The sequence below is a fragment of the Fukomys damarensis genome, unplaced genomic scaffold (assembly GCF_012274545.1).
Source record: "Fukomys damarensis isolate Sample0158 unplaced genomic scaffold, DMR_v1.0_HiC HiC_scaffold_32, whole genome shotgun sequence".
NCBI classification, from domain to species: Eukaryota; Metazoa; Chordata; class Mammalia; order Rodentia; family Bathyergidae; genus Fukomys; species Fukomys damarensis.
Window position 1 is genome coordinate 48,541,849 of NW_022900944.1, and position 24,015 is coordinate 48,565,863.

At 55.7% G+C, this 24,015-nt stretch overlaps 1 protein-coding gene across 4 annotated transcripts in view; it reads right to left on the minus strand.

Annotated features, from left to right (window-relative positions):
• Positions 1-4,003: 4,003 nt before the first annotated feature.
• The window catches only part of Ankrd11 (ankyrin repeat domain 11), a 108,972-nt gene continuing 88,960 nt past the window's right edge, over positions 4,004-24,015 (minus strand). For 3 of the 4 annotated variants that reach the window (XM_010627555.2, XM_010627557.3, XM_010627556.2), the window contains exons 4-12: positions 22,673-22,843; positions 22,317-22,520; positions 20,608-20,750; positions 18,861-19,008; positions 12,048-18,565; positions 10,032-10,130; positions 9,818-9,961; positions 8,443-8,535; positions 4,005-5,026 (exon numbers count right to left, since the gene is read on the minus strand). In XM_010627555.2, the coding sequence (XP_010625857.1) occupies positions 4,841-5,026; positions 8,443-8,535; positions 9,818-9,961; positions 10,032-10,130; positions 12,048-18,565; positions 18,861-19,008; positions 20,608-20,750; positions 22,317-22,520; positions 22,673-22,843 (7,706 nt within the window). In that variant the 3' untranslated portion in view covers positions 4,005-4,840. Of the gene's footprint in view, positions 5,027-8,442; positions 8,536-9,817; positions 9,962-10,031; positions 10,131-12,047; positions 18,566-18,860; positions 19,009-20,607; positions 20,764-22,316; positions 22,521-22,672; positions 22,844-24,015 lie in introns of those variants that run through there. The other variant, XM_010627558.3, reaches the window with a different exon arrangement.

Consider the following 24,015-nt stretch of genomic DNA (forward strand, 5'->3'; position numbering starts at 1 on the left):
TTTTTTTTTTTTTTTTAGTACCAGGGATTGAACTCGGGAACCTTGTGCTTGTGAGGCAGGCAGTGGCACCACTGAGTTAAATCCCCAGCCCCTAGAACCTCTTACTTTTTAATGGAGACTTTAATCCATTCACTTAAGAATCTCTGCCATTTAAAAAAAAATGTTGCACATCTTTTCCCAACTCTCCATTCTTGCTTTTTGTATAAATCATTTTACTCTGTCTTGAGCTATTTTGTTTGAAAACTGGTTGCTGTTGAGATTAAGGTTCCGATCTAAACCGTCCCCCAAATTCTCCTGTGGGGAAGGTGACCGGGTCACAGGGGTGCTGCACTCGCTCAGGAGTTAGGCGCGACCTGGAAGGGTGGGCGCACTTCTCCCCCAGGCTCCTCCCTTCTAACTGCTCCTGGCTGCTGTGGGAGGATCGGCTCTCCTCTGCCCCTGCCCTGCCACCATACAGCTCGAGCAGGGACTGGAACAGCACGGACGCTGTCCTTCAGTTCTGGACGCTGGGTACTTTTGTCCAGGGACAGGAAAGCGACCGAGGCAGAGTCCAGTGAACACCTGACCTGAAGCAGCCCGGCGCGGGGCAGCAGTGGCGACCAGCAGTGTGCACAGCCTTCGCTCCGCACGCTCCGCTCCTGTGCTCAGGTAACAGCAGATGGAACGAGTTAAGACAAACATGTCCTCATCTTGTCTTGTGCTCCCCTGCTCGTCCAGCACTGCCTGCCCAGCCATTTCGCCACCCTCACATTCACAGGCGCTGTGCCAGGGTGGCAGTTGGTGCAGCCCCAGCACTCTGGGCAGCCAGCGCCAGCCTCAGACCGTCTGCGGCTCCTGCAGGCTGTGCTGCCTTCACTGTTGCCCAATCTTTTGCATCGACACTTGATTGTGGTGTATCTAAGTGTGGCTTTCAGTTTATCCTGCTTCCATTGTTCATTAAATTTGGGCAACTTTTTGTTGTTGTATTTTGAGGCAGGGTCTCCCTTTGTAGTTCAGGCTGGCCCTGAACTCACTGCAATCCTCCTGCCTCAGCCTCCTGAGTGCTGGGATTACAGCATATGCCACCACGAATTTGGGAAACTTTTGACCATGATTTCCTCAGATAGTTTTGCCCCCCTCCTCCCAGGACCCTGGCAGCACCTGGAGCACAGCTCTCTCTTGCTCTTTTCCTCCTGGACCTCAAATCTGATCAGTGGAAATGAGCTTTCAGTTTGCTGATTCTTCTACTACCTCAAGTTCAATTATTTTACTTTACACTAACAAAATTTTCATTTGCTTCTTTATAATCATGTCTCATTTTCCTCTGCATTGTAAGACACCATTTTGTTGTTGTTGTTGTGGTACTGGAGATTGAATCCAGGCCTCCCATATGCTAGGCAAACATTCTACAACTGAGGTACAACCGTTGGACCCTCTTGTTTTGTCTTGTATCTTTTGGAGACAGTCTTGCAATGTACCTCAGGCTGGCCTTGAACGTATGGTGATCCTCCTGCCTCAGCTTCCTAAGTGCTGGGATTACAGGTGTGCGCCATCACATCCAGCCTATTTGTTTTTTTATATTTTGAAATAGGCTATTGCTAAGTTGTCCAGGCTGGATCCTCTTGCACGAGCCACCTGAGTAGCTGGGGCTGCCGACGTGCTCCACCATGCCCAGCTTGTCCCATAATTCTTCAGACAGGCATGGTAAAAGCCAGTTGAGTCCTGCCTGGTGAGCTGCGCATCTGGGCTTCCTCGGCCAAGGTGTGTGGTAGGTGGCTTTCCTGGCTTGCAGTCACTATTTCTGCTTGCTTGGTCTGGTTCATAGCTATACACGTGAACACTGACATGTGGGGTCCCAGCATTGGGTGCAGGCTGGACAGCGTGGTTAGTGCCCCTGACCTGCATGTATCTCTGCTGGCATGGACCTGTCACCGGCACAAGGTGTGCGCATGGAGCACCGTCAGTTTCCTCACGGGCATGTACTCCTCCTCTGCCCTGGAGTTTTTGTGGTCTCTGGAGAGGCGTCTGGTCCCAAGCTTCCTGCCTAGTCAGTTCACCTGCCGGACTGGTCTCAGGCCAGAAGCTGTCATGTCCAGCAGCTGCTGCTGGCTGTCCCTGGACAGTGCTGTGGAAAGGGCTTTCCTGGGGAGCCGCGGGGCCAATGATGGCTGTCTGGGCAGCACCTGGTTCTCCAGGGCACAATACAGGAGAGCGAGTGGAGACACAGCACCTCGCGCGCTGAGGCGGTGAAGGCGACAGCCTCCCCGGCCTGGATGGAGTTTCTGGAGCTATGCACTCAGCAGTTCTTAAGTCCTCATTTTCTATTAAACTGATGTGCCTCAGGTTATCTCCTTGGAGGTTTTGCTTTGAATTTGTCATTTACAACCTATTTATTTCTCTTGTTTTGGAGACTTAAACAGGTACATACCTCTGGCTGTCATTCTAACTTGGCGACTGCATCAAGGTGCGAACTATTCTTTCTGGAAAAAGTGGAAATGCCTTCCATTCTTTGAAACAATAAAAACAGGGCTTTGATAACGGAAGTGTAACAAAACAAGCCTGAAATACATGTACTCTTGCTGATCATGACAGGTCAGGTCAGGGCCCGGCAGTGCTAGCCTGCAGAGGCTGAGGTAACTCCTCTCCTCCCCACCCACACCCTCACCCTCGTGGGCTGTTCGTTCTCCTTGCTGGGTCCGCAGTTCGCAGACCCTGTGAGCAGGGCAGAGCCGGGCAGGGGGCTCTGCCATGAAGCCAGCAACCAAGGAGAAGCTGCTGTGGAGGAAAGGCCGTCCTCCTGCCATCCTGCACGGCTCCTTGCTCTGGCCTGGGTTTCACTCTGCTCTCCGGTCCTCCCCATGCCACAGGGAGGGAGACATGGGTACCTCTCAGCCTGAACAGGTCTGGTCTCCCTGCCGGGTCCTCTGGCTGAGGGACAGCCCTTGCCCAGGCTCTAGCTACCTCCTGGACAGAAGTCCTGGGTGGAGATGCTGTTGGAACTGGACCCTGAAGTCCCCTACCATCCCTGCCTCAGCACCCGGGCTTTTCTTGAATACTCCCTGCCTACTTCAGGTTCCCTCTGGCAGCAGGCAGACCCTCGTCACTTGCCCCCACACCGTCCCCGACTCTTCGCCTGTCCCCTGCCTCTGCACCTCTCAGCTGGCTATGACACTGGTTGAGGCGCTCAGCCTCTCAAGGCCTTGAGTCCCAGGCAGGCCTGGCACATCGGTACCCTTGCAGCACGTGTGGCCAGACTGGGAGAGCACGTGCTTCGGCGTCTGTGGGCATTGTGGCCAGGGTGTCTGTCGTCTGTCTAGTGTAGCAGACCAGGGCAGAGCTGTGTGGGAGCCATACACGTGGGCCAGAGGGCTGTGACCTCTACCATCATGGGCTTCCCTTGCCGCTGAAACCTCCTGCACTGAATAACTCAGGCATTTTTAAAAGGAGAAAAAGGGCTTAAAGTAAGTGTTCAGCATAAAGTTCTGTGGTTCAGGAAAGAGCCACAACTCAAGGCTAGAAAAGGACACAACAGCTGTGCTGGCCCCCACCCTCCTCGGCATGGTGAAGAACCACAGTGAGAACAGAGAGGCCCTGCGTGAGTACTGTGTGACCTGCACTGGAGGAGGACACAGGCGGCCAGTGAGGGGCCGGGAGTTTTGGGGACAGAGAGGATCTGCTCTCCTGTGGGGCCGATTCTGAAGTCCCTCCTCCCCAAAGACAAGGGGCCACTACCCTGCCACTGCCCAGGGGACCTCCAGACCTGCAGCCTCCACAGGATACTTGATGGCTGGAGCCCCACTGTTCTGGACAGGCGGGATGGGTCTCCGGAGGGTGTGAGCAGGCCTGGCCTCTGCCCCTGGGCCACAGGAGGGCTACCGCACCTGCAGTTCCCTGCTGGCATGGGGTCTGGGGCACAAGGAAGAGCCAACAGCCTTACAGAAGGAGGCCATGGTTTGCTGCTGGAAGGAAAAAAAAAAGCGTAAGACACAGGTTTCACCCTCCTGGGAAGGAAGTGCTGCCCACGTGAGCTGTGTGTGTATTATGTACAAAGAGCATTTTAATTAATTTATTTATTTCTTTACACATAACTGAAAGTGATGTTACAGTACATAAGTTATTTACAACTGTGCAGTAATGTGTTGCAAAATAAATTATCTAGAAGGCAGCAAAGTACATTGTGAAGGTATATAAAACTGTACAGCGTCCGCGGATACACTCTGTATAGGATTATTGGCTCTGTAGTGTTTCAAGTTACGTTCTCAGAAAGAGAAACAAAATGCCCAAGATTAAAGGAAAAAATATACAAACCACGTGGATTTGACTCCATTAAAAACACTGTTGGAGAGTCCTGGCTGCATCCCTCTGCCGCCAGACAGGTGGCGGCCGGGCCCTCACCACACCAGGGTCCTCAGCGTCCCCGTCTGCCCCGAGGGTGGGGCCAAGATGGTGCTGTCCTGCCTCTGACCTGGAAGTCACTCCAGGGGGACCTGGAGGGGGTGACTCCGTGGTTCACGTCCTCCAGATGACCAGAATGAACGAGGATCTGAAGCGCTCTGTCCTGCGGCCACTCTTGGGCGCCGTTCTCCAAGACGGAGCGGAGCCGCCGGCCCCTCACACCTCGGTCTCCTCTTCCTGCCGGGCGGCAGGCTGCGGTGCCGGGCCTAGTGCTCCTGCAGCAGCTGGTAAAGGGACGAGCTCCATCTCCCTAGCCTCCAGCCAGTCTGGAAGGGGAGGCCCGGGCCAGGTGCAGTCTCGCTCCTCCCACCTGGCGGTGCGCTCCTCTCGTCCTCCACCGCTGGGACTCATTGGCAGCACTGGCGACTGAGTGGCCCTCGCCTGTCCTACGGCCCTCCTGTGGGTGTCACGCTGGCAGCAGCACAAAATCGTCGTTGACGTCAACCATGGGCACGTAGAAGGAGGGCACCTCGTTCACGCACAGGGACTTGTGCCCGGCAGGGTCCAGCTCCTGCGCCTTCAGCTGCCACTCCATCCTCTGCACGGCGTTGAGGGCCGCCGCCTCGTGCTGCTGCCGCATCAGGAGACACGTCTGCGGGACACACGGGGTGAGCACGCAGCCCGGCCCGGCCCACCCTCCTCCCAGGGCAGCAGGGCGAGGGCTTGAGAGCTGCAAACCCACCAGGGCCGAGGGCCCCACCGCCAGCTGCCTGTGGCCCGGACCGGCTGGGGACTGTGTCAGGCGCAGGGAGGGGAGAGGCACCCCTCCCGGCTCTGCAGTCATGCCAGGCATCTGACTAGAAGCCGGCAGCAGCTGTGCCCTCACTGCTGAAGTTCTGCAGCAGCTGCAGCTCTGAGTTCTTTAGGCACGCACTCAGGCCCGGGTGGCGGTGTATTCAGGGCACCAGTGAGGAGATTCACAGGTGGCCAGGGAGCCGCCATGCTCCCTGAGGTTTGGACGAGGCAGGCACAGGGCCGCGCTCAATGCCTAACATCTCAGTTCTAAGTCACCAAAACGAGACTGCTAGATCCTTGTTCAGCAAACTGATTTCTCTCTCAGTCTATCAGCTGACACTTCTTTCATTAGGCAGGATGACTGTGGGCCCCCCACACTGGCACGCGTCTTTCAAAGGGGACGCCATAATGATTTGCGATTCTGAAGTTAATCATCACAACGATCACCATTTCATTAACACGTGGCCATTTTTAATCTCTCCATCAAAAATCCTGAGCAAGATACTGGCAAACAGAAGGCAACAAATCATCAACAAGATCGTACACCGGGACCAAGTAGGCAGGCCTGCTTCCTCCCAGGGACGGACGGTCCAAAGCACACAAAGCAATACGAGTGGCACAGCCCACAGAGAGCAGCAAGGACAACACACCATCATGGCCACAGATGCAGTCCAGCACTCATTCATGACAAAGACCCTAAAGGAAAAGAACAGAAGGACTTAGCCTGATAAAAGCTATCACAAGCCTACTGCTAACATCACGTTAAATGGTGAAAAATTGAGAGCTTTCCCTCTAAAACCAGGATCGGGACAAGGATGTCCAGGACTGCAGTTGCTCGAAACATTAGATAGAGCAATCAGGCAAGAAAGAGAAAGGAATAAAAAGTACACATATGAGAAAGGATAGAGTTAAAGTATCATTATTTGCAGCTGATGTGATCCTCTACATAGAAGACCCAAAAAATTCCACCAAAGGACTCCTAGAATCAATAACCAAATTTAGCCATGTAGCAGGATACAAAACATATAGCAAAGACAATAGCACTCCTGTACACCAATAATTAACTTACCAATAAAGAAACTAGGAAAATAACACTATTCACAATAACGTTAAGTTTGGTGGCACATGCCTGTAATCCCAGCACTTGGGAGACTGAGGCAGGAGAATCAGAGTTCAAGGCCAGCCTGCATGAGAAAGTGAGACCTCGCTTCAAAAACAAAGAATAAGCACCGGGCATTTAGCTCAGTGAGTCTGCTGCCTGCCTCACAAGCACAAGGACCCGAGTTTGATCCCCAGTAAAACAAAAAAACAAACCCCCAAAAACAAAACAACAAAAATAGCATCAAGAAAAATTAAATAGGAATTGATCTATCCAAGAAACTGAAACACCTCCAACAAAAATTATATTATATCAAGTCCCTGGCTCATGAACAAGTTCCATGCCAAGAGACTTGTTTGTAAGTTGAATTCATTCATAAGCTGACAGTCTTATACAGTACACCTGTGAAAGTTCACAACTCAGATGTTCTTAAGTCCAGGACTCACTGTACTCTGAAAAAGGAGATCAAACAAGATCTCAGAAAATGGAAAGGCATCCCTTGTTCTTGGACAGGCAAAACCAATATAGTCAAAATGGAGATACTTCCAAAATTGGTAAAACATTTAATGCAATCCCAACGTATCAACTGCATTCCACACAGAACTAAGAAAATAATCCTAAAATTCATATGAAACCAGAAGAGGACCAGAATAGCAAAAGTAATTGTATAACCCCGAACTTCAAGTTACATTACAAAGCTACAGTGATTAAAAACAGCATGGTACTGGCACAAAAACAGGCATGTGGATCAAGGAAACAGAGCAGAGGACAGAGAAACAACTCCAGGCATATTCAGCTGCCAGATCTTTGAGAAAGGGGCCAAAAACACACTGGAGGAAAGACGGGTTCTTTGCTAACAGTGCAGGGCAAACTGGCTTTCCACACTCTGAAGATTAAGTCTAGACTCAAAAACAAAATCAAAATGGATTAGTCTTCATGTTAAACAGAAGTATTTTATCTGTGGGAAGATAAAATAGGTGAAACTCTTTAAGACATAGGTGTAGGGAAGACTTTTCTGAACAGAACCCAGAAGCACAAGAAATAGTGCCAAGAATTAACTAATGGGACAACCTACCGAAGAGAGCAGCTACAGAATGGGAAAAACATTTAGATTCTTCAAAAACTAAAACTGGAAATTCTATTCCATCCAGCTCTTCTCCTAGGTATCTTCCTCAAGGAGGTAAGATAGAATGTTACAGCGGTCCATGTATATCCATGTTTACAGCAAAAAAAAATCATCAGAGCTGAATCCTGGAAGCAGCTTATACTGTATGTCCACCAACAGATAAATGGATAAAGTGTGGTGTTTACACCCGCGAGTCCTACTCTGCCATGAAGGATAAACCTGAGTCATGTAGGAAAATGGGTGCACTGTAAGCCAAGACATAAACACACGCTGCATTTTCTCTTTAATGCGAGAAACCCAAAGTATAAAGAGCAAAATAAAAGCATAATCATTAGGTACTACAAACACAGACTAATCAAAATAGAAAGGCTTTGGCCATTTCGCTTCCTTTATCCTGGAGTGCTCCTTCATGTACTTTTTTTGGTCTACCTTTTTTCTTCTTAGTTTCTAAGACTTCTTTTCACATAATCAAAAGTTGTTTAAATGTGTAAGCCCGCTATTTTAACATGCTCGTAACAAGCCGTTTGTCTTACACAGTGACGTCTTCCCTGGGTCTCTCAGCTGGGACAGGGAGGGGAGCAGGCCCGCCTGCCTGCACATCCCGGGCCATAGAGCATGTGTGCAGCTGCGTGCGCTCAATGCCGGCTGCTTGGCTTCAGCTGATGCTGCGGACTGCAGGGGGGATCTGGACGGCCTGGGCCGCTGCACTCTGAGCAAGGAGAACAGCACCCTGGGCGACCGTGTATGAGGGGAGACAGAGGCCCTGTCCTGTGTACCTGGCCAGTCAGTACTTTCAATGTTTCAGACTTGCAGGGACCCGAGCACACAGACTGGCAGCTGCGATGGAGCGGCTGCTTTCTTGCTGTCCTCCCTCCTTCCCGCTGCCCTGGCAGCACATCCGTGAAGCACACAGGGTATGCTGTGTCCTCTGAGCAGGGCCCAGGTCCTGTTCAACTGGCGACAGGAGCTGCACACCAGGGAAGGCACCGCAAGGAGGCAATGGGGAGAGGCTGGAGCCGCTGGCTCCCCAAAAGCACACAGCTCTCACCTTCATGCGGTCGTATTTGTCATCCACGTCCTGTAGCCAGGAGATGAACTGGCGGGCATTGAAGCGATCTCGCACCGACTTGTTCTCATCCCCCTGGGCAAAGAGGCATGCAGCTCAGGACGAAAGGGGCCAGGAAGCCGAGACCTTACCCAAGGAGCCAGCAAGCGAACCCAAGGCTCAGGGGAAGGACCCTCCTTCTCCCCCAGGAGGCTGCTGCTGGGCACAGGGAGGGTGGACCAAGGGCCCTGGGACCCTCATATCCATGTCCGCTGGTTCCTGGTGATGTTTCAATGCCCTTTTCACAAGCTGAGAGTAACTGTTGCTCTTGGAAGAGGGTGTGTGAGAGGCCTGAGACTGGCTGGCCCTATCCATCTTTATAGCCTATGATGCCGGTTTCCTTGCCCAATCTCGCCCACAATGTACCGGCCTGGTTTGGAGGCAATGCCAGGGCTTCAGAGACGCTCTTGGAGGAGGATGAGCCCGGAGCAGAGAACGGGCTGCAGACTTGGTCTGTGGGGGTCTTCCCGACACACCCCGGGCAGTGCGAACCATGTGCCTAGTCCTCATTTCTGGGCGTGGAAGGTCAGGCCTATCTCAGGGTGCTTACAGAAGAGGTCACGACCTGAGATACTCTCTTCTCTAACTTTCAAAAGCAACCCATGAGAATTACTAAAATTTCATGGTTTTCTTTCAGATGCAAAAAGCAAAACTTCCAACAACTAACCCTTAAAATAATCACAGTGACAAATGCTTTGCTTTATTGAGAACCTGCAGTTATGTGTAGAATGTGAGATGGGTAAAGTGTCCACACCCTCAGAGTGGAAGGTCTTTAAAAGCAAACCCTGCAACTCCAAGGCTCAGACGGCCCTGGACAGCTAAGGCAGGGCAGGGCATGTGTGGAACCGCACCCCACACTCTGTGCCATAGCCACACGAGCTCCCAAGGCTGGGCATTCCTGGCAGCGAAAGCAAGGCTTGGTAGAGGACATTCATTGCATGGACAGTAGACTCTGGGCCCTGCAGCTCCAGCCTGCTGCACATCTGCCCTGGTTCCCACAGGGAAGAAGCCTCAGTCACCTGGATGAGGTCAGCCCCTGGCCAGATGCCACCTGTCACCTGCCACCCAGGGCCACCAGTGTGCCAGCCGCACTGCTCCTCAATTAGTTTGAATAGAAAAGAGGTGCACCTGCCCCCATAAAGGGGAGGAAGGGCAGCTGGGTTCCCTTCGGGGCGGTGCACGTGGCCTACCTTCCTGTGGCTGCAGGCAGACAGGTGACCCTCCAGGCGTGTGGTGTGCTGTGCACAGCAGGCTGTAGCTGTAACGGCTCAGGGTAGAGGGCGTGCGGGGAAGGCCCTGGGTGAAGGGCTGCACCCACCTGGCTCTCCAGAGGCATGTTGTAGACTTCAGAGTCCAACAGCATCGTGCAGGCGCTGAAGGGCACCGCCTGATTGGCGATGGTCCGGGCTGCCCGGCAGTGGACCCGCAGGATCTCCTGCTCACAGGACACTATCAGCTTCTCCTGGGGGCAGAGGCATGGGGTGAGCTGGGCACCAGGTGACCAGGCCCCGGGTGCCCAGGCCTCGTCTTACCCGCTCAATGCTGTGCTGCAGACGCAGCTTCCCCCGCACAGCTTCCTGCTGCTTGAAGAGCTCCTTCAGGGGCTCCGCCAGGGAGGGTGGGGGCGCAATCTGCGGGCCGAGGTGAGAGGTCAGCTGGGCCATGGGGTGCACCTGCCCAGCAGCCCCCTGGGACGCACGCTGTCCCCAGGCCACAAGACGGCGGCACGTGAGGGGAACAGCAGAGAACAGAGCACCTGCCTACACCACCGCCGGACAGCCCCGCACAGAACAAAGCACGGCACCAGCACCTAGGCCCAGTGGTCTGATGCAGGTAGGGGAAGCCAGTCGGCCCACATCCCACAGAAGAGGCTCTTGAGGCTGCGGCTGGGGCACGGTCTCCCTCCAGCTGCGGGACATCCCTCTGTGGAGTGGGGACACCACATATGGGAAAGGTGGCAGGGAGGAGCAGGTGCACCCAGGGCTGCCACTGTGCCCCGAAGGTGATAGCAGAGCAGCTCATGATGGGACAGGACACTTGGTGGGCAGCGCTTGGGCAGCCTGTACCCTAAACAATAACAGAGCTGCTGGAGGGGAGGGACGTGCACAGGGCTCACGCACCAGGTGCAGAGGAAGAGACAGTCGCTTCCCAGGGGAGCCGACTGTCAGCACCTGCCCCAGGACCCCGCGTGCTGAGTGTGGGCTGCTCACCAGTTAGGTGAGCCCTCACTCAGTACCCATGAGGTGCCCTGATGCACACTCCTGGGACCTTGCCCACAATGGGTGCCCAGACCCACCTTGCCACCCACAGGCACTAGGAAGCCCCTGGAAACTAAACTGCTGCTCTGCACTCTAAACTCTCTGGCTAGTCTAAAGTCAGTTCAAAACTAAAACTGGCAAGGAGGGGTGGGGAGCGAGGGGGAGAAGGGGAGAGAGGGAAGGGGGAGGAAGCCTTATGGTTCCGAGTCCACTAGTTTGCTCAGGAGCCCGGCAGTCGCTGAGGGGCCTGATTCACACAGACATGGCAAGGGCTAGCTATGTGGGAGAGGTACAGTGATTAGTTTTCTCTACTTTGACAGTGAAAAGTTAGATAAGAGAAAGCAGCAGGGAGTATGAAAAGTTCTACAGACTGGAAATCTTAGCCAGGTTTTTGAATGCGATGAACCACACCTTGGTCTGAGCCCAGATCCTGTGGTCAAGGCACCTGGAGTGCCTGCTGGGCTCAGGCTGGACACATCCTTAGGTTTCCCATGTGGCCTGTGGGCAAAGCCCAGCCTCTCATGGGCAGGGCGCAGCAGGGCTACCCTGCCTTAGGGAGGAGCAGGCCCAGGACACCTCTCAAAAGGGAAAGGGCAGAGCAGATGCTGCAGCACCGTCCTCTCCGCCCACACGGTGTGCCGAGCAGCCAGCAGGCAGAGGGTCCAGGCTCCAGGACAAACAGCCTGTCCTGCCAAAGCAGCAGGACTGCCAGAAAGCCTTGTTCCCCTCCAGGGCCGAGTCAACGTGTGTGCATGTGGCAGGAGGGACAGCGCATCCTTTCTGGGGGAGCGGATGGAGGCCACAGAAGGCCCAGGGAACTCTGTGCTCCACAGCCCCTGGCTGGAGACCGAGGCCAGGATGGGTGGAGTAGCAGTGGCTGCCATCCTAAAAGCCCAAAAGGGGCAAGAAAGAAGAGTGCATGCCCAGGGCTGGGGATTTAGCTCAGTGACTCTGCTGCCTTCCTTGCAAGCACAAGCACTTACGTTTGATCCCAGGTGCAAAAATAAAAGTGCACGACCCACAAGTCCAGGACACTCAGGAGTGCAGGGTGGCCATGAGGTGGGGCGCAAGCCTGCAGTCGCGTTTCACTGTGTGTGTGGGGTGCCGTGCAGGCGCCCCCAGGGGAGGAAGTAGACCCAAGGGGCTGGGGTATGGGATCAGGGGCTATGCTCTCTGCCGACTGTGCAAGTGCTGATCCTGACTCATGACCGCAAAGAGTGCCAGGGCCCAGAACCCCGTACGCAGCACCGCGTTTCCTCTTGTCCGCAGACTCCTGGGAACCACACTCACCACGGGGATGTGGAGTTTGCTGAGTGGCTTGCCGTCTAAGAGGTAGGACCCCGTGTAGGTGACGTACTCAGCGTAGCACTGTGGGGCCTGCGGTGTGATGTAGCAGAGGATCTTGCGCTTCTCTTCGATCTTCTTTCTGATCTGAAGGTACTCAAAGTAGGGATTGGATCTGTCACTGTGATAGGGCTCAATGTCGTCCAGCTTGATAGCGTCCACGATGGCGGCCAGTGTCTGCTGGATGACCTCCCGTGTCTGCTGCGTGGACGTGTGCAGCTGCTGCTGTATCTGCTGGCTGGAGCGCTGAAAGCGGCGCTTGCGCGGGTGCTGGGCCTGGGCGTCGTCCTCCTCGAGGGCGCGGGCCTTAGTTCGGGAGGCTGACGTGGGCGCAGGTGCAGGCTCCTTCTCTGCAGGTGGCGGGCCCTGCTTGCTCTGACTGGCCAGCATCTGGGCCCGGGTCCTGGTCATGCGCTGAGGAACCACCTCCTCCACCCGGGGGGCCTTGGGGGCTTCGGCCGCAGGCCTGGGCTCTGGCTCTGCAGCTTCTGGCTGCACGCTGGCCGGAGGCCCCTCGGCTGGAGTGGCAGCCGAGGGGGCCTCTGAATCATCCTGGGCCTGTGGAGGGATGTCCTGGGGCGGGCCGCCAGAGGTGCAGTGGGGAGCAGCCGCAGGGTCTTCAGCCCCGACCTCATCTCCGCCCTCCAGGGGATGCTGTTCTGGGGTGGTGGGCAGAGGAACTGAGCTGGAATCCAGGTCCTCAGGGGCCTGCTCGTCCACCACCGCCTCTGCTTCCACGGTGGCTTCCAGAACCACATCCAGCTTCGGCTCCTCTGAGGGCTCGAGCTCGGCAGGGAGTCGGGGGCCAGCCTGCTCGGGAGGTGGTGCGGGCTGACCCTCGGCCACGGCCACAAGGCCATCTCCCTCACTGCTGACCCCAGGGGGGACAGGGAGAGCCTCTCCCGGGGGAACGGGGCTTCCTTCTGCAGGCTCCATTCCAACATCTGGGGGATCCTTGGGCTGCAGAGGGAGCTCTGGCAGTGAGAAGGGTCCTAGATCTAGGTCGTCCTCGGCGCTGGTGAAGGCATCGTGCCAGGGCACGGGCTCCACCTGGCCAAGGGCAGCCAGGCTATGACCACTGTCCAAGAAGCTGGTTTCCAGGGCTCCGAGGGCCTCTACCTGGGCCACCGTGGAGACACACGTGGGCTCAGGTACCTGGTCAAGGGGTGCCTCTGGGAGTGGCTTGCAGCTGCCAAAGAAGGACTCGAGCCTGGCAGGGGTGGTGTAAGGGGTGGCTCCCTCGGTGGTGGTGGAGATGGTGACAGCGATAGCTCCCACCCCGTCGTCTTTGACTCCCTCCAGGTCTGGCTCGGCGGCTGGCAGAGGGTAAGAGACAGGAGAGGCGGGGTACGGGGCCTCTGCAGCACCGAAGGGCCCTGGGGTGGCAGTGTGGAGGGACTCAGCAGGGCAGTAATGTTTTGGGGACTCTGGGAACGTCTGGGGGGACTTCAGCAGGAGGTCGGTGCCCACAGGCCAGCTGACAGGGTTATCGGAGGCACCGGTGACCAAGGAGGAAGAAAGGGCCTGCTCAGCCATGGGGTGTGCCCATTCCACAGGCTCCTCGGTGATGACAGTGCTGAAGGGGCCCTCATCCAAGGGTTCCAGGTAGCTGGGCTCTGGGGGGATGATGGCGGCTGTGGCCTGCTGGTCCTCTGTGGCATCCAGAGGGAGGCACAGGTCCGGGGGAAGGGCCCCCTCCACAGCTGGGGCTAACAGCTCACCTCTGGGAGGAGAGGCTTTTGCTGGTAAGGCGGAGAAGATGCCCTCAGGGGAGGGTGTGGTGCTGACCGTGGAGGCAGGGGCGCAGTGGAGAGTGTCCACCTTGGGTGAAGGGATGCCTGAGGGGATGCCGTAGTCGGGGGAGTAGTACCCGGGGGACAGGCAGGTGAACTTCTCTGTGGGAACAGGTGGTGGCGGGGCCTTGTCTTCCAGCAGGTGCTGCACAGGGGAGTCGAAGCTGGAGGCCGCAGGGACACTCTGCTGCCTAAACAGCTTGTCCCCAACACTGAACTCCTCCTCGGGCGTTCTCCTGACGTCCACAGAGATGGAGCGGTACAGGTTGGTGCAGACAGGCCTTGTGGGTGTCTGGCCCGGGTTATCTGAAACCCCACTGGAGGCCACAGAGAACCTATCAAAAAACGGTGGAGAGCAAGTGCTGGCAGATGTGGCAGAGACAGGCATTGAGTGCTGGGAGTCGGCACAATCGAACACGAGGTCGGGGTAGTCGTCGGCGCTGCAGGACGGTGTCCTGGGCGTGTGCATCACCTCCTCATAGCTGGGGCACGGCACCGCGGAGGTGGGGGTGGGCACCCCGGTGGGCCGGCCCTGCTCAGGCCTGGGGGAGGCAGGCGAGGCCTCCTTGAGGGGCGGCCCTGCCGGCCAGTCTTTGCACTCTGCCCCCGGCCCCAGCTTGCTCTCGGCGGCGGGTGGTGTGGGAGCCGAGTCCTTGAGTCTCTTCTCCTTGGAGGGAGGGTCTGGCCCCAAGGGTTTCTTAGGAGGGACGTCCAGGCTCTTCTTGCGCCCCTCGTCGGTGGGCTTCGTCTTGTCCTTGAGCTTGGGGTCCCCAGACCTGTGCCTCATCTTCTCCATCTGCTTCATGCGCTCCTTGTGACGCTTGTGGCGCTCCTCGACCTCCAGGTCCTTCTGGGACAGCATCCTCTCGAAGCTCGTCATCATCAGGTCGCCGTCTCCCAGGAGCTTCTCCCGGGGCCGGGCGTCCTTCTTGCCCAGGTCTCTGGCCAGTGGTAGCCTGTCGCTGCCATTGCCGATCTTCACGGAGTCGGCCCTTTCCCTCTCCGTGCTCTCCTTGAGCTTCTCTTTCAGCTTGGCCTCACCGAGTCTCAGGCTTTCGTCCCGGGACTTCTCCCTGAAGGAGTTTGAAGGGTTGTCCTTGTCTTTGGCTGCGGGCTTTGGCTCCTCCTTGTGGTGTCTGAGGAACCCGTCTGCGTGCTTCTCCCGGTGTTTCTCCTTCTCGTCTCTCCACCTCTCCCTGTGTTTCTCTCTCTTTTTCTTCTCCTTCAGGATGCTGAGGGTACTAGATCCATAAGGCTTTAGTTCCTTTTCTATTTTCTTGGAAGATTCTCTCTCGGGATCATTTCTCTCTTTCTTTTCAGAGGAAAATATTTCAAGGGTCTTGTCCAACTCCTCTTCGAGGTCGGCTTTCACGGTGTAGGCGACCCCGTAGGCCTCTGCGTCCAGGAAGTCCTTCTCGTACTGGCTGGAGTCCTTCCTGCTGCCACCGTCCTTGGAGTCCTCGCCCTTCTCAGCCTTTTTCTCAGCCTTCTCCTTCTTGGCTCTCTCCCGGTCGTGGCTCTTCTTGGAGGAGGATGAGGAGTGCCTGTGCCTCTCCTTCTCCCTCAGTTTCTCCGCGAGGCAGCTCTCTCTGGCCTTGTCGTCGGGCGGCTCTGAGAAGGACACCTCCAGGAGGGCGCTCAGGCCAGGCTCCGGGCCGCGGTCTGTGAAGCTGTCCGATGAGACCTCGCTGACTTTGTCGTTGGAGTCCTCCCGGTACTCGTGCAGTGCCTCCTCCTCCAGCTTCTCCAGCAGGCTCTTCTCTGCCTCGGTGCCCCGAGAGGCCTTTCTCTCTTTGGAGTGCTCCTTCTCCAGCTTCTCCTTGTGCTTACTCTTGGCCTTATCCTCCGTGGAGTGCTTCTTCTCCACCTTCTCAGGGAGCTTCTGTTTGTTCTTCTTCTCTTGGGCAGAGTCGACTGCAGCCCTGTCTCTCCTGTCCTTGTGTCTCTCTGCACACTCCCTGTCCTTCTTCTCCCGGTGCTTCTCAGAGATCTTGTCCTTCCTGTCCCGCCCACCTTCGACAGCCACTCTGTCCTTCTTCTTCTCTTTGGGCTCCTTGTCTCTGGGTTTGTCCGCGTGTTGCCGGTCGGAGGAGGACTTGCGGTGTCTGTCCGAGAGATGGGACTCTCTCCCGTCTTCCTTGTCCTGGAGGCCGTCCCCTCTCTGTGCATCCCCGGCCTCCCCAACCTTGAAGCTGCTGGCCATGTAGTCATCTTTCTCATCTTCGCTTTCGTCCGTGAATATGTCTGCGATGTACCAGCTCTTCTCTTTCCTTTTTTCATCTTTTTTTTCGGAGAAGTCTTCTGAGAGAAGCCCAGGGAACACCTTCTCCTTCTTCTCTCTCGCTTGGTCGAGGGACGCTTTCCTGTCTTTGCTGTGGGATTCTTTGTGTTTTTCCTTCACTTCTTTCTTTTCTTTAAAACATTTGTCAAATTCCTTGTCTTTCTGACATTTTTCAAGGAGAGACTTCTCGCTCTTGTCTCTGTCCAGTGACTTGTCCTTGTGCTTCTCCGCCCGCATCTTCTCTTTCCTGTCCTTCTCCAGGCCGTCCTTCTTGTCCTTCTCTCGCGTGGCGTGGTGCCGTTCCCAGGGCTCCAGGCCCTTGGGAAGGTCCGGGTCTGGCTTGTCCCTGAACGCGCTCTCGCAGCCACAGTCCTTCGGGCCCTCCTCCCGATGGGCCGCGTCCTTGCGCTCCCGGGAGCCGTCCAGGCCCTCCCTCCGATCCCGCCCGCTCTCGGCAGACTCCCTCCTCCTCTTGTCTTTCTCGGAGAGGTAGCTGGGGACGCCCTTGTGCTTCTCTACCTGGTCTCTCCTCTTCTCAGAGTTCCTGTCCAGGTGGTCTCTGTCTCTCTTCCGGAAGAAAGCGTCTCTGAAGTCCCGCTTCTCCCGGGCTCTGCTGTCCCGCTTCTTCTCCTTACTGTCCTCCTTCACCGTCTCTAAGATGAGCTTGGCCACAGAGTCACTCTTGATGTCCCTGTAGTCCGTCACTGGGGAGTCCCAGCTGTCCTCGCCTTTGAAATCAAAGGAGGAATCGGACAGGTCAGAAAACCACCTCTCTTGCTGATCGTCGGAAAGGCTGAATTTGGTGTCCTCATTCTCCAGAAACTGGGTTTTGCTGCAGTATTCATCAAACGCAGCATCGTCTCTGTAACCTTTCTCCTTTTTGAGTTTCTCCTTGCAAGTCCGGTCCTCTTTTATGTCGTTCTTCTTCTCTAACTTCGAAGGCCGGTCTTTGGATTTTTTCTTCTTCTCCTCTCTGTACAGCCTCAGCTTTTCCTCTCTGGGGGACTTTTCCTTCACAACCTTCTCCCTCTCTACTTTACTGGGACGGTCCTTCTCTTCCCGGAAAGACCTGCTGAGGTCTTTGGCCCTCTTCAGCGACTTCTCCTCTTTGGAGACCTTCAGCATCTCGTCTTTGAAGATCCACTCCTTGTCTTCTGACTTTAGCTTGCTGAGTTTCTCTTCTTTCTTAAAATGGTCTCGCTCGTGCTTCAGCACTTTCAGCTTATTTTCTGTGGAAATGTCATTGTCTAAGAGGATGGCCTTGTCTGACTTTTGTTTGCAGTCCTCATATTCGTACGTAAAGCTTTTCAGTTTAAGTTCCTGGCTCAAGGAGCACTGCCCCTTCTCCTTGCTTTTGTGTTTGTGTTTCGTCTTGTGTTTTTTGACAACTTTCCCCTCCTTGTCCAGCTTGGGGACGGCGCCATCTGTGCTGGGATGGCAGGTGCCCCTCTTCTCCGGTGGCACACTCGGCAGGCTGCCCCTCTTTCGGAGCTCCTGCTTCCTCCGTGTGGGCTTCAGTGACTCCACGCTGGAGCCCTCGGAGGGGCAGTCAGACTCGCTCGTCAGTCCTGTCCGTGAGGAGTCTGACAGGGAGCTGACCTCAGACCAGGCTGGGGAGGAAATGGCTTTCCAGTTGTCTGTGCGCCAGTGCTTGGTGTGCTGGTCACTGTGGTTGGCGCCGTGCTTTGGGGCCGCAGCACTGCCGTGGGAGGAGGTGGAGGAGGCAGACAGTGAGCTGAACAGGGAGGGGTCCTTCAGCACCAGTGGAGACCCCTTGAGGCAGCCTGTGCTCCCCACAGAGTCCTCGTCATCCTCCTCGCTCTCCGAGGACTCGCTCTCTGACTCGGAGGAACAGAACTTGTCATTCCTCTTTCCAAACCGAACTTCTTTGCTTTTTGCCTCTTTCTTTCGCTTCTTCTTCACTTTGCTTTTTTCTTTCTGCTGCCTGGAGTTGGCCGGCTCCCGTACCTTGCTGCTGGGCAGCATAGAGTGTGCTGACAGCCTCAGCTTCTCCCCAGCACCGACAGCGAGGCCAGTGTCCTCCTCGTCGGACGTGTCTGACAGGATACGATGGGCTGCTTTCTTTGGTGCAATCGTGTTGTTCTTAGTGTAACTCTTAACTTCCATTTTGGGTATTGAAATAAAACTGTTTGACTTAGTCTCTTTCCTATAATCCTTCTTTAGCAAGTGCTTGTCGTCCACTGGGGGGACCCTGTCCTGCTCATCATCCTCGTCAAACTCATACTCGTCCTTGACAGGGGTCACAGTCTTCTGTGGCTCTGGATTCTTGGCCTTGAGCTTCAGGCCTTTCTCAAACTCAGAGTCCGTGTTATTGCCATCGACTGAGCTGGATGGTGCGAATGACGGGGCGTCTTCCTCCTCAGAGCTCTCTGTTGGGACAGGAAGAGAGAGGTCAGGCAGGTGCAGAATGCTCCCCGGAAGGCACAGGGAGTTCTGCAGCTGTGGGTCCCCAACAAGTGGGCTGGAAGCCACTGTGTCTGGAGCAGCACTCCTCTTCCTCTGGTCCCACCTGTGGTCGACCTCAGGTGGAAGGAGCCCGGAGAGGCCCATCAAGGACAGGGCCAGGTCCCTGAAAGTGCCAGGCCCCCAAGGAGGTTGGAGACCCTGTGTGGCCATAGGGCTGCCCTGTGGCTCAGGAGAAAACACCCACACCACACCACTTACCAGTGGAGCTCTCTTCACTGGATGTGTAGGTGCCTTTGCCTAACAGCAGATTCACCATCGTAGGGGAATTGGCCACTTTCAATGGGGTCTCGCCTTTCCGGTTGCTCTGCTGAGGATTCCCCCCATACCGTAACAACAGCTTCACTACCTACAAAACATGGAGGACTGTATCAGGGAGCTGAGGAACACCGCTCTGCCTTCCCCATGCAAATGGCAGCCCAACACAGGGGTCCCAGTGTGGCCCCCCCAGCAGCCCTGAGGCACAAATGTGCAGAGCTGGAGCCCAGCAGCTGAGGCGAGGCCTGATGGGGCAGCCAGCTGGCCCTCCGCTGGGACATCCCGCCTCTCCCTGTCCACCTGTAGCCCAGGAGGCATCTCACAAAGCCCAGAATGGTGTGGATACTGTGAGTAGTTGTGCAGATTCTGAGAGTTTAGAGGGACCTTTTATTGGGGGACAGCAGGGCACAGAATAGAGGAAACAAAGACCAAGTTTCTGTAAGCTGGTTTATTTAATTTCATTTACATTAGAAAATAAAATGACCTCTTCCTTGCTTGATTTTACATGCATAAGGACGTTTACATGAGTTTTAAACATTCCAGGTGACATTTCAATATAGCTCTGTTCAATCTTTTATAATCAGCAACCTGTTTCATATGTCCAGGACAGCAACTTGCTGAACAAAAGCAAACACTAATTCTCTCCTCCACTTCAATCCTGCCTGAGACAAAGCTTGTCACTCATAGTGCTGCACTATGCTCTGTTACCAGCACACAACTTATCGGTCTGAGTTTCTGCTGCTGTGATGTCATGCCATGCAGGTCCTCGGATTCTAGAGGACTCCCTCCCGCCGACCGGGACCCCTCCTCTCATCCTGTGGCTGAGTGGAACCTGGCTCCTTGTGGGGTAGGACCAAGGTTCCTTCTCCCTGAAGGGAGGCAACCAGCCTCCTTGGACTGTGGCCCTTCCCTAAGACCAGCCATGTAGGCCAAGTCCTCTCAGGCCTCAAGACCCATTAAAGAAAATAAAACAAGCCATTATGTCTACAACCTTCCCTAAACACGAGGATAAGTCTTTATCAAATGTGTAACTAGCGTTTCAGCAATCTGTCTGGTTGTCTCAGAAACCCTCCCATTGGAGCCCCTTCCCACAGCAAGCCCTGCTTCCTGCAGCACTGTCAACTCCCACACACCTTCCCAACATGGCCAGGCAGGGACTGCTGTTGAGTGGCACACTGCTCGGTCTGTGGCCTCTCTGGGGGACCCTGACATCTGTGTCCTGCTCTCCAGCAGGTTGAGGTGGACGGTGCAGCCTGTCTCTGCTTCAGACCTGGAGGCAGCCCTTTCCCAGGGAGGCTCTGCTTGAATGTGCCAGCCTGTGTGCTGGCTGTGCCTCTTCCTTCCAGGCCAGACAGTGACAACCACCGGGACCCAGCAGCGTGAGTACGGCCACCCTTCCTCTTGGGTGCAATCGTTCACCTGCTAAGTCCAGCCAGACCCATGTGGTCGAAGGGGGACCCTGTGACGTGTTACAGTGGTGCTGCCTTTAGAACTGTGGAGGCTGTCCAGGTGCCATCCAGGGCGGGCAGCTGGGGGCACAGCGGGACGGCAGGGCCTTCGAGGCAAGGCAAACACTCACTTCTCAATACCCAGAAAGTGGGAAGGCTACTAGGACAGAGAAACACGAAGCTGCAGGGTGGTCCCGAAGTTAGAGGACAGAGCAGGCGTGGGGGTGTGGGAAGATGCCAACCTTGTAGTGGCCGTTGTTGGCGGCATCGTGCAAGGGCGTGTCATCATCCAGGCCCTTGGTGTTCACCTCCGCACCTGCAGCCAGCAGCTGCTTGGCTACATCGTAGTAGCCTCGGTTACAGGCCTCATGCAGCGCTGTCCAGCCTGGAAACAGACACTTAGGACATATGTTATTTAATCCTTGAGGACCTCACTCCTGAGGACGTGCTACATGACAAGGACGGGTGGTCAACCCACACAGAGGGACGTCTCTGGCCACGAGGCCTACGTCTCCCCTGCTCTGGTGTCTGCATAATCAACACCTGGCTTTACTCCTTGCAGATCAATAACCTGAACCATCAACAGTGCCTTGCCCGGCTTGCCAGTCAATGCCTTCAAGGCAGAAACCTTCTGCTTGCAACAGGGAAACCCCCCAGGACCTCACATGTACCAGGCAAATGCTCTCCCACTGAGCTGCACCCCCAACCCCTTTCATTTTTCGATTTTGAGACAGATGGGGCCTCACTAACTTGCGCATCCTGGTCTTGAACTTGCAATCCCAGCTACTCCAGAGGCTGAGGCAGAAGAGCTGCAAGTGTTCACCACTGTGCTCTACCTGACAGTGCTCTTACATGGACTGTAGGGCTGCCTACTGCAACAGCCACTTCTAGACATGCATGGGTTCAGGCCTGGGGATCTGGAGTACAGGGACAGTCAGCGTGGTCCCGCACCTTTGGTGTGCAGCACGCTCAGCCCACCTGCAAGAACAGTGTCAGTGCCTCTGCAAGGCCCCATTCAGGGTAACGGGGGAGTGGGGGTGTGTCCAGAGACTGGAGACTGAACTAGAGCCTTTCTGTGCTGAGCTGCACCATGAGGGCCTTTTGATAAACAACAACAAAAAGAATTTTTTTTGAGACAGTATTTTGCTAGGTCACTACACCACCCAGGCTAAGCTGAAACTCTGATCCTTCTGCCTCAGCCTCCCAGAACTCAGGGACTATAGGTCACTGCAGTGGTGCCTGGCTGGAAGAACTGCTTTAAAATAAAGCAGACAACTACCAACTCAGGCAGTGGTTTCATGCCTCCATCCCCGCTCCAGGAGCAGCTCTGGAGGGTGCGGGGTGTACGTTGGTGCAGTGGTGGAAAACGGCACGGACTCTACCCAGAGCCCCTAAAACCAAGGTCCTGGCCCATACTGGCCCTGTTCTGGGGGGACCCCACATTTCTCTTAATTTAAAAGGTAACACATCAGGGTTGGGGATTTAGCTCAGTGGTTCCACTGCCTGCCTTGCAAGCACAAGGTCCCGAGTTCAACCCCCACCCAAAGGTAACATCATCTGACTGTGCCTCCTGGGGGTGCCCTTGGAATAAGTCTCACAAGGTTGGAGGGTGGGTGACCTGTCCCCCTCAGCAGCTACAAGAGGAAGACTCAGCTAGAATCACAGCACAGCAGTGCCCTCTGCTGGGCAAATGCTTCTTCCTACACACACAAGACAGATAACGCCAAGAGCCTGGGACTAAGGCTGACAGATGTAAACACAGCAGTGTAAATACAAACAGAAACACCCACCCACACACTCCTTTCTCCCTCTCAGAAGCAGCCGATGACCCCACACACGAGGTCATACATCCCAGGACCTGGGGAGTGGAGGGTGCACTCCTGGGTGTTGCGCCTCCCACTGCGGCACTGCGCCAGACCTTGCTAAACCTGCTCAGGCGGCTGGTGCTTACCTGCAAAGTCCTTGACGTTGACGTCCGCACCCTCACTGATGAGCTCCTTGATGCGCCGGGCATCTCCTCGGATCGCGGCCCGGTGCAGGCGGGTCTCCCCCCGCTCGTTCCTCTTGTTCACTTTATCTTTGGTTTTTGAGGCAGAGTTAGGCGTCCCCTTCTGACACACTGTGGACTGGGAGGGGTGCTTTGGTGTTGTGTCTACTGTGGGCCAAGGAGGGGACAGGTGGGGCATTAGTAGGGCTGGCACTGCTTGGTGGAAGCCTCGAGAACTTCACGTTTTGTTTCCACAAGGCAAAGGGAATCAAGCAGAGACAGCCCCTCCAGCCCCAGGGACCACCCTGTCCCTGGCTCACCTGGGCTGTTGGCAGACTCTTCGGCCGTCATCTGCATGAGGAGAGCCACCTGCTGGCGCTCAGAGAGCGGGTAGCCGGCCCGGATCCCAGAGAGCCCCATGCCAAATAGCAGCCCAGATTTGCGGGCAACAGGCTCCTTCTTGATCCTCTTCCGCTCGGGACCCTGCTTCTCTGTGTGGCAGGTGAGGAGAAAGGGAGGCAACACTTCATGCTGAGTCCGTGCCTAGCATTACAGAGCCCCTGCATCCCCTGAGAGCTTACAAAGCAACAGGGAGGCCTATGCAAGGGAGGGAAGGAGGGAGCAATGGTGCTGGCACTGATACTGCCCAGCCCCAGCAGGCACAGTTCAACACCTTGTGTCAGCCAGGCCGTCTGCAGGCTCGGCCTCCACCAGCCACTCGCTCAGTTCACTTCAGGGGCCTCTCCTGAGTGTCACCTGTGCCACACACATGGTGCTGGAACGTGGAGGCCGGCGGAGCTATGCCGACCTGGCCTGCATGGGCAGGGCACTGTGAGTACACGCGTCTGCACGTGAGCTTGCCTTCCCAACAGTCAAGACAAGGTACAAAACACACACATAAAACAAGACCAACTCGTCAGCACTCTGTGCCTTGTGCCTTTCTTGCACGCCCTGGCGCTTTGAGGAGTGTACTGGCCTTGCAGTACCACAACATGGACTGAGCTGGAGACACTGAAAGGCATCAACACAGAGCACTAACAGATACAGGCAACAGCTTGCTGTCTCCGTCTCAGCCTCCCCTGGCCAGCAGTCCTGAACAGGTGCCCTGCCAGCCTCTGCTGGAAAGACCAAATGTGCTGCTTCTCTTCTAAGAGAACACATCTCTCGTTCCTCCTGCTTGAGGGCATGTGGTGCCGAGAGGCCTTCTGTGGCCTCTGCCTCCTTTCCACCCCGCATGCCCACGAAGCCGCGTGTGGAGTGGGGAGTGTGCACATGGTGGGCCCCTGGGACAAGGGAAGTAAGAGAATGGCCCAGGCCGTGTGAGGGGCCAGCAGCTGCCTGGCTCAGTGCACACGCTCCTGCTCCACCCTTGTCCCCTCTCTCACCCACCAGCTGAGCTGACCATGCCCTTCCTCTGGCAATGTCTGGGCAACAGAAACCAGGCAGAGGACACTAGACCCACCTTCCTCATGAACTGCCTGTGGTCTTGTGCCCAGGACCTTGGATGCCCTAGTGTGGGGCCTGGGTGCCCACAGCGAGAGGGGCCAGCACACTCCGGAACTCAGGGCCCCCTGAACCACCAGGAGAGATGCCTGCCTGTCACCACGTGAGCAGTGGAAGTTGATGCGTGAGAGATGGAAGGCCTGCAAAGCATGACAAGGCC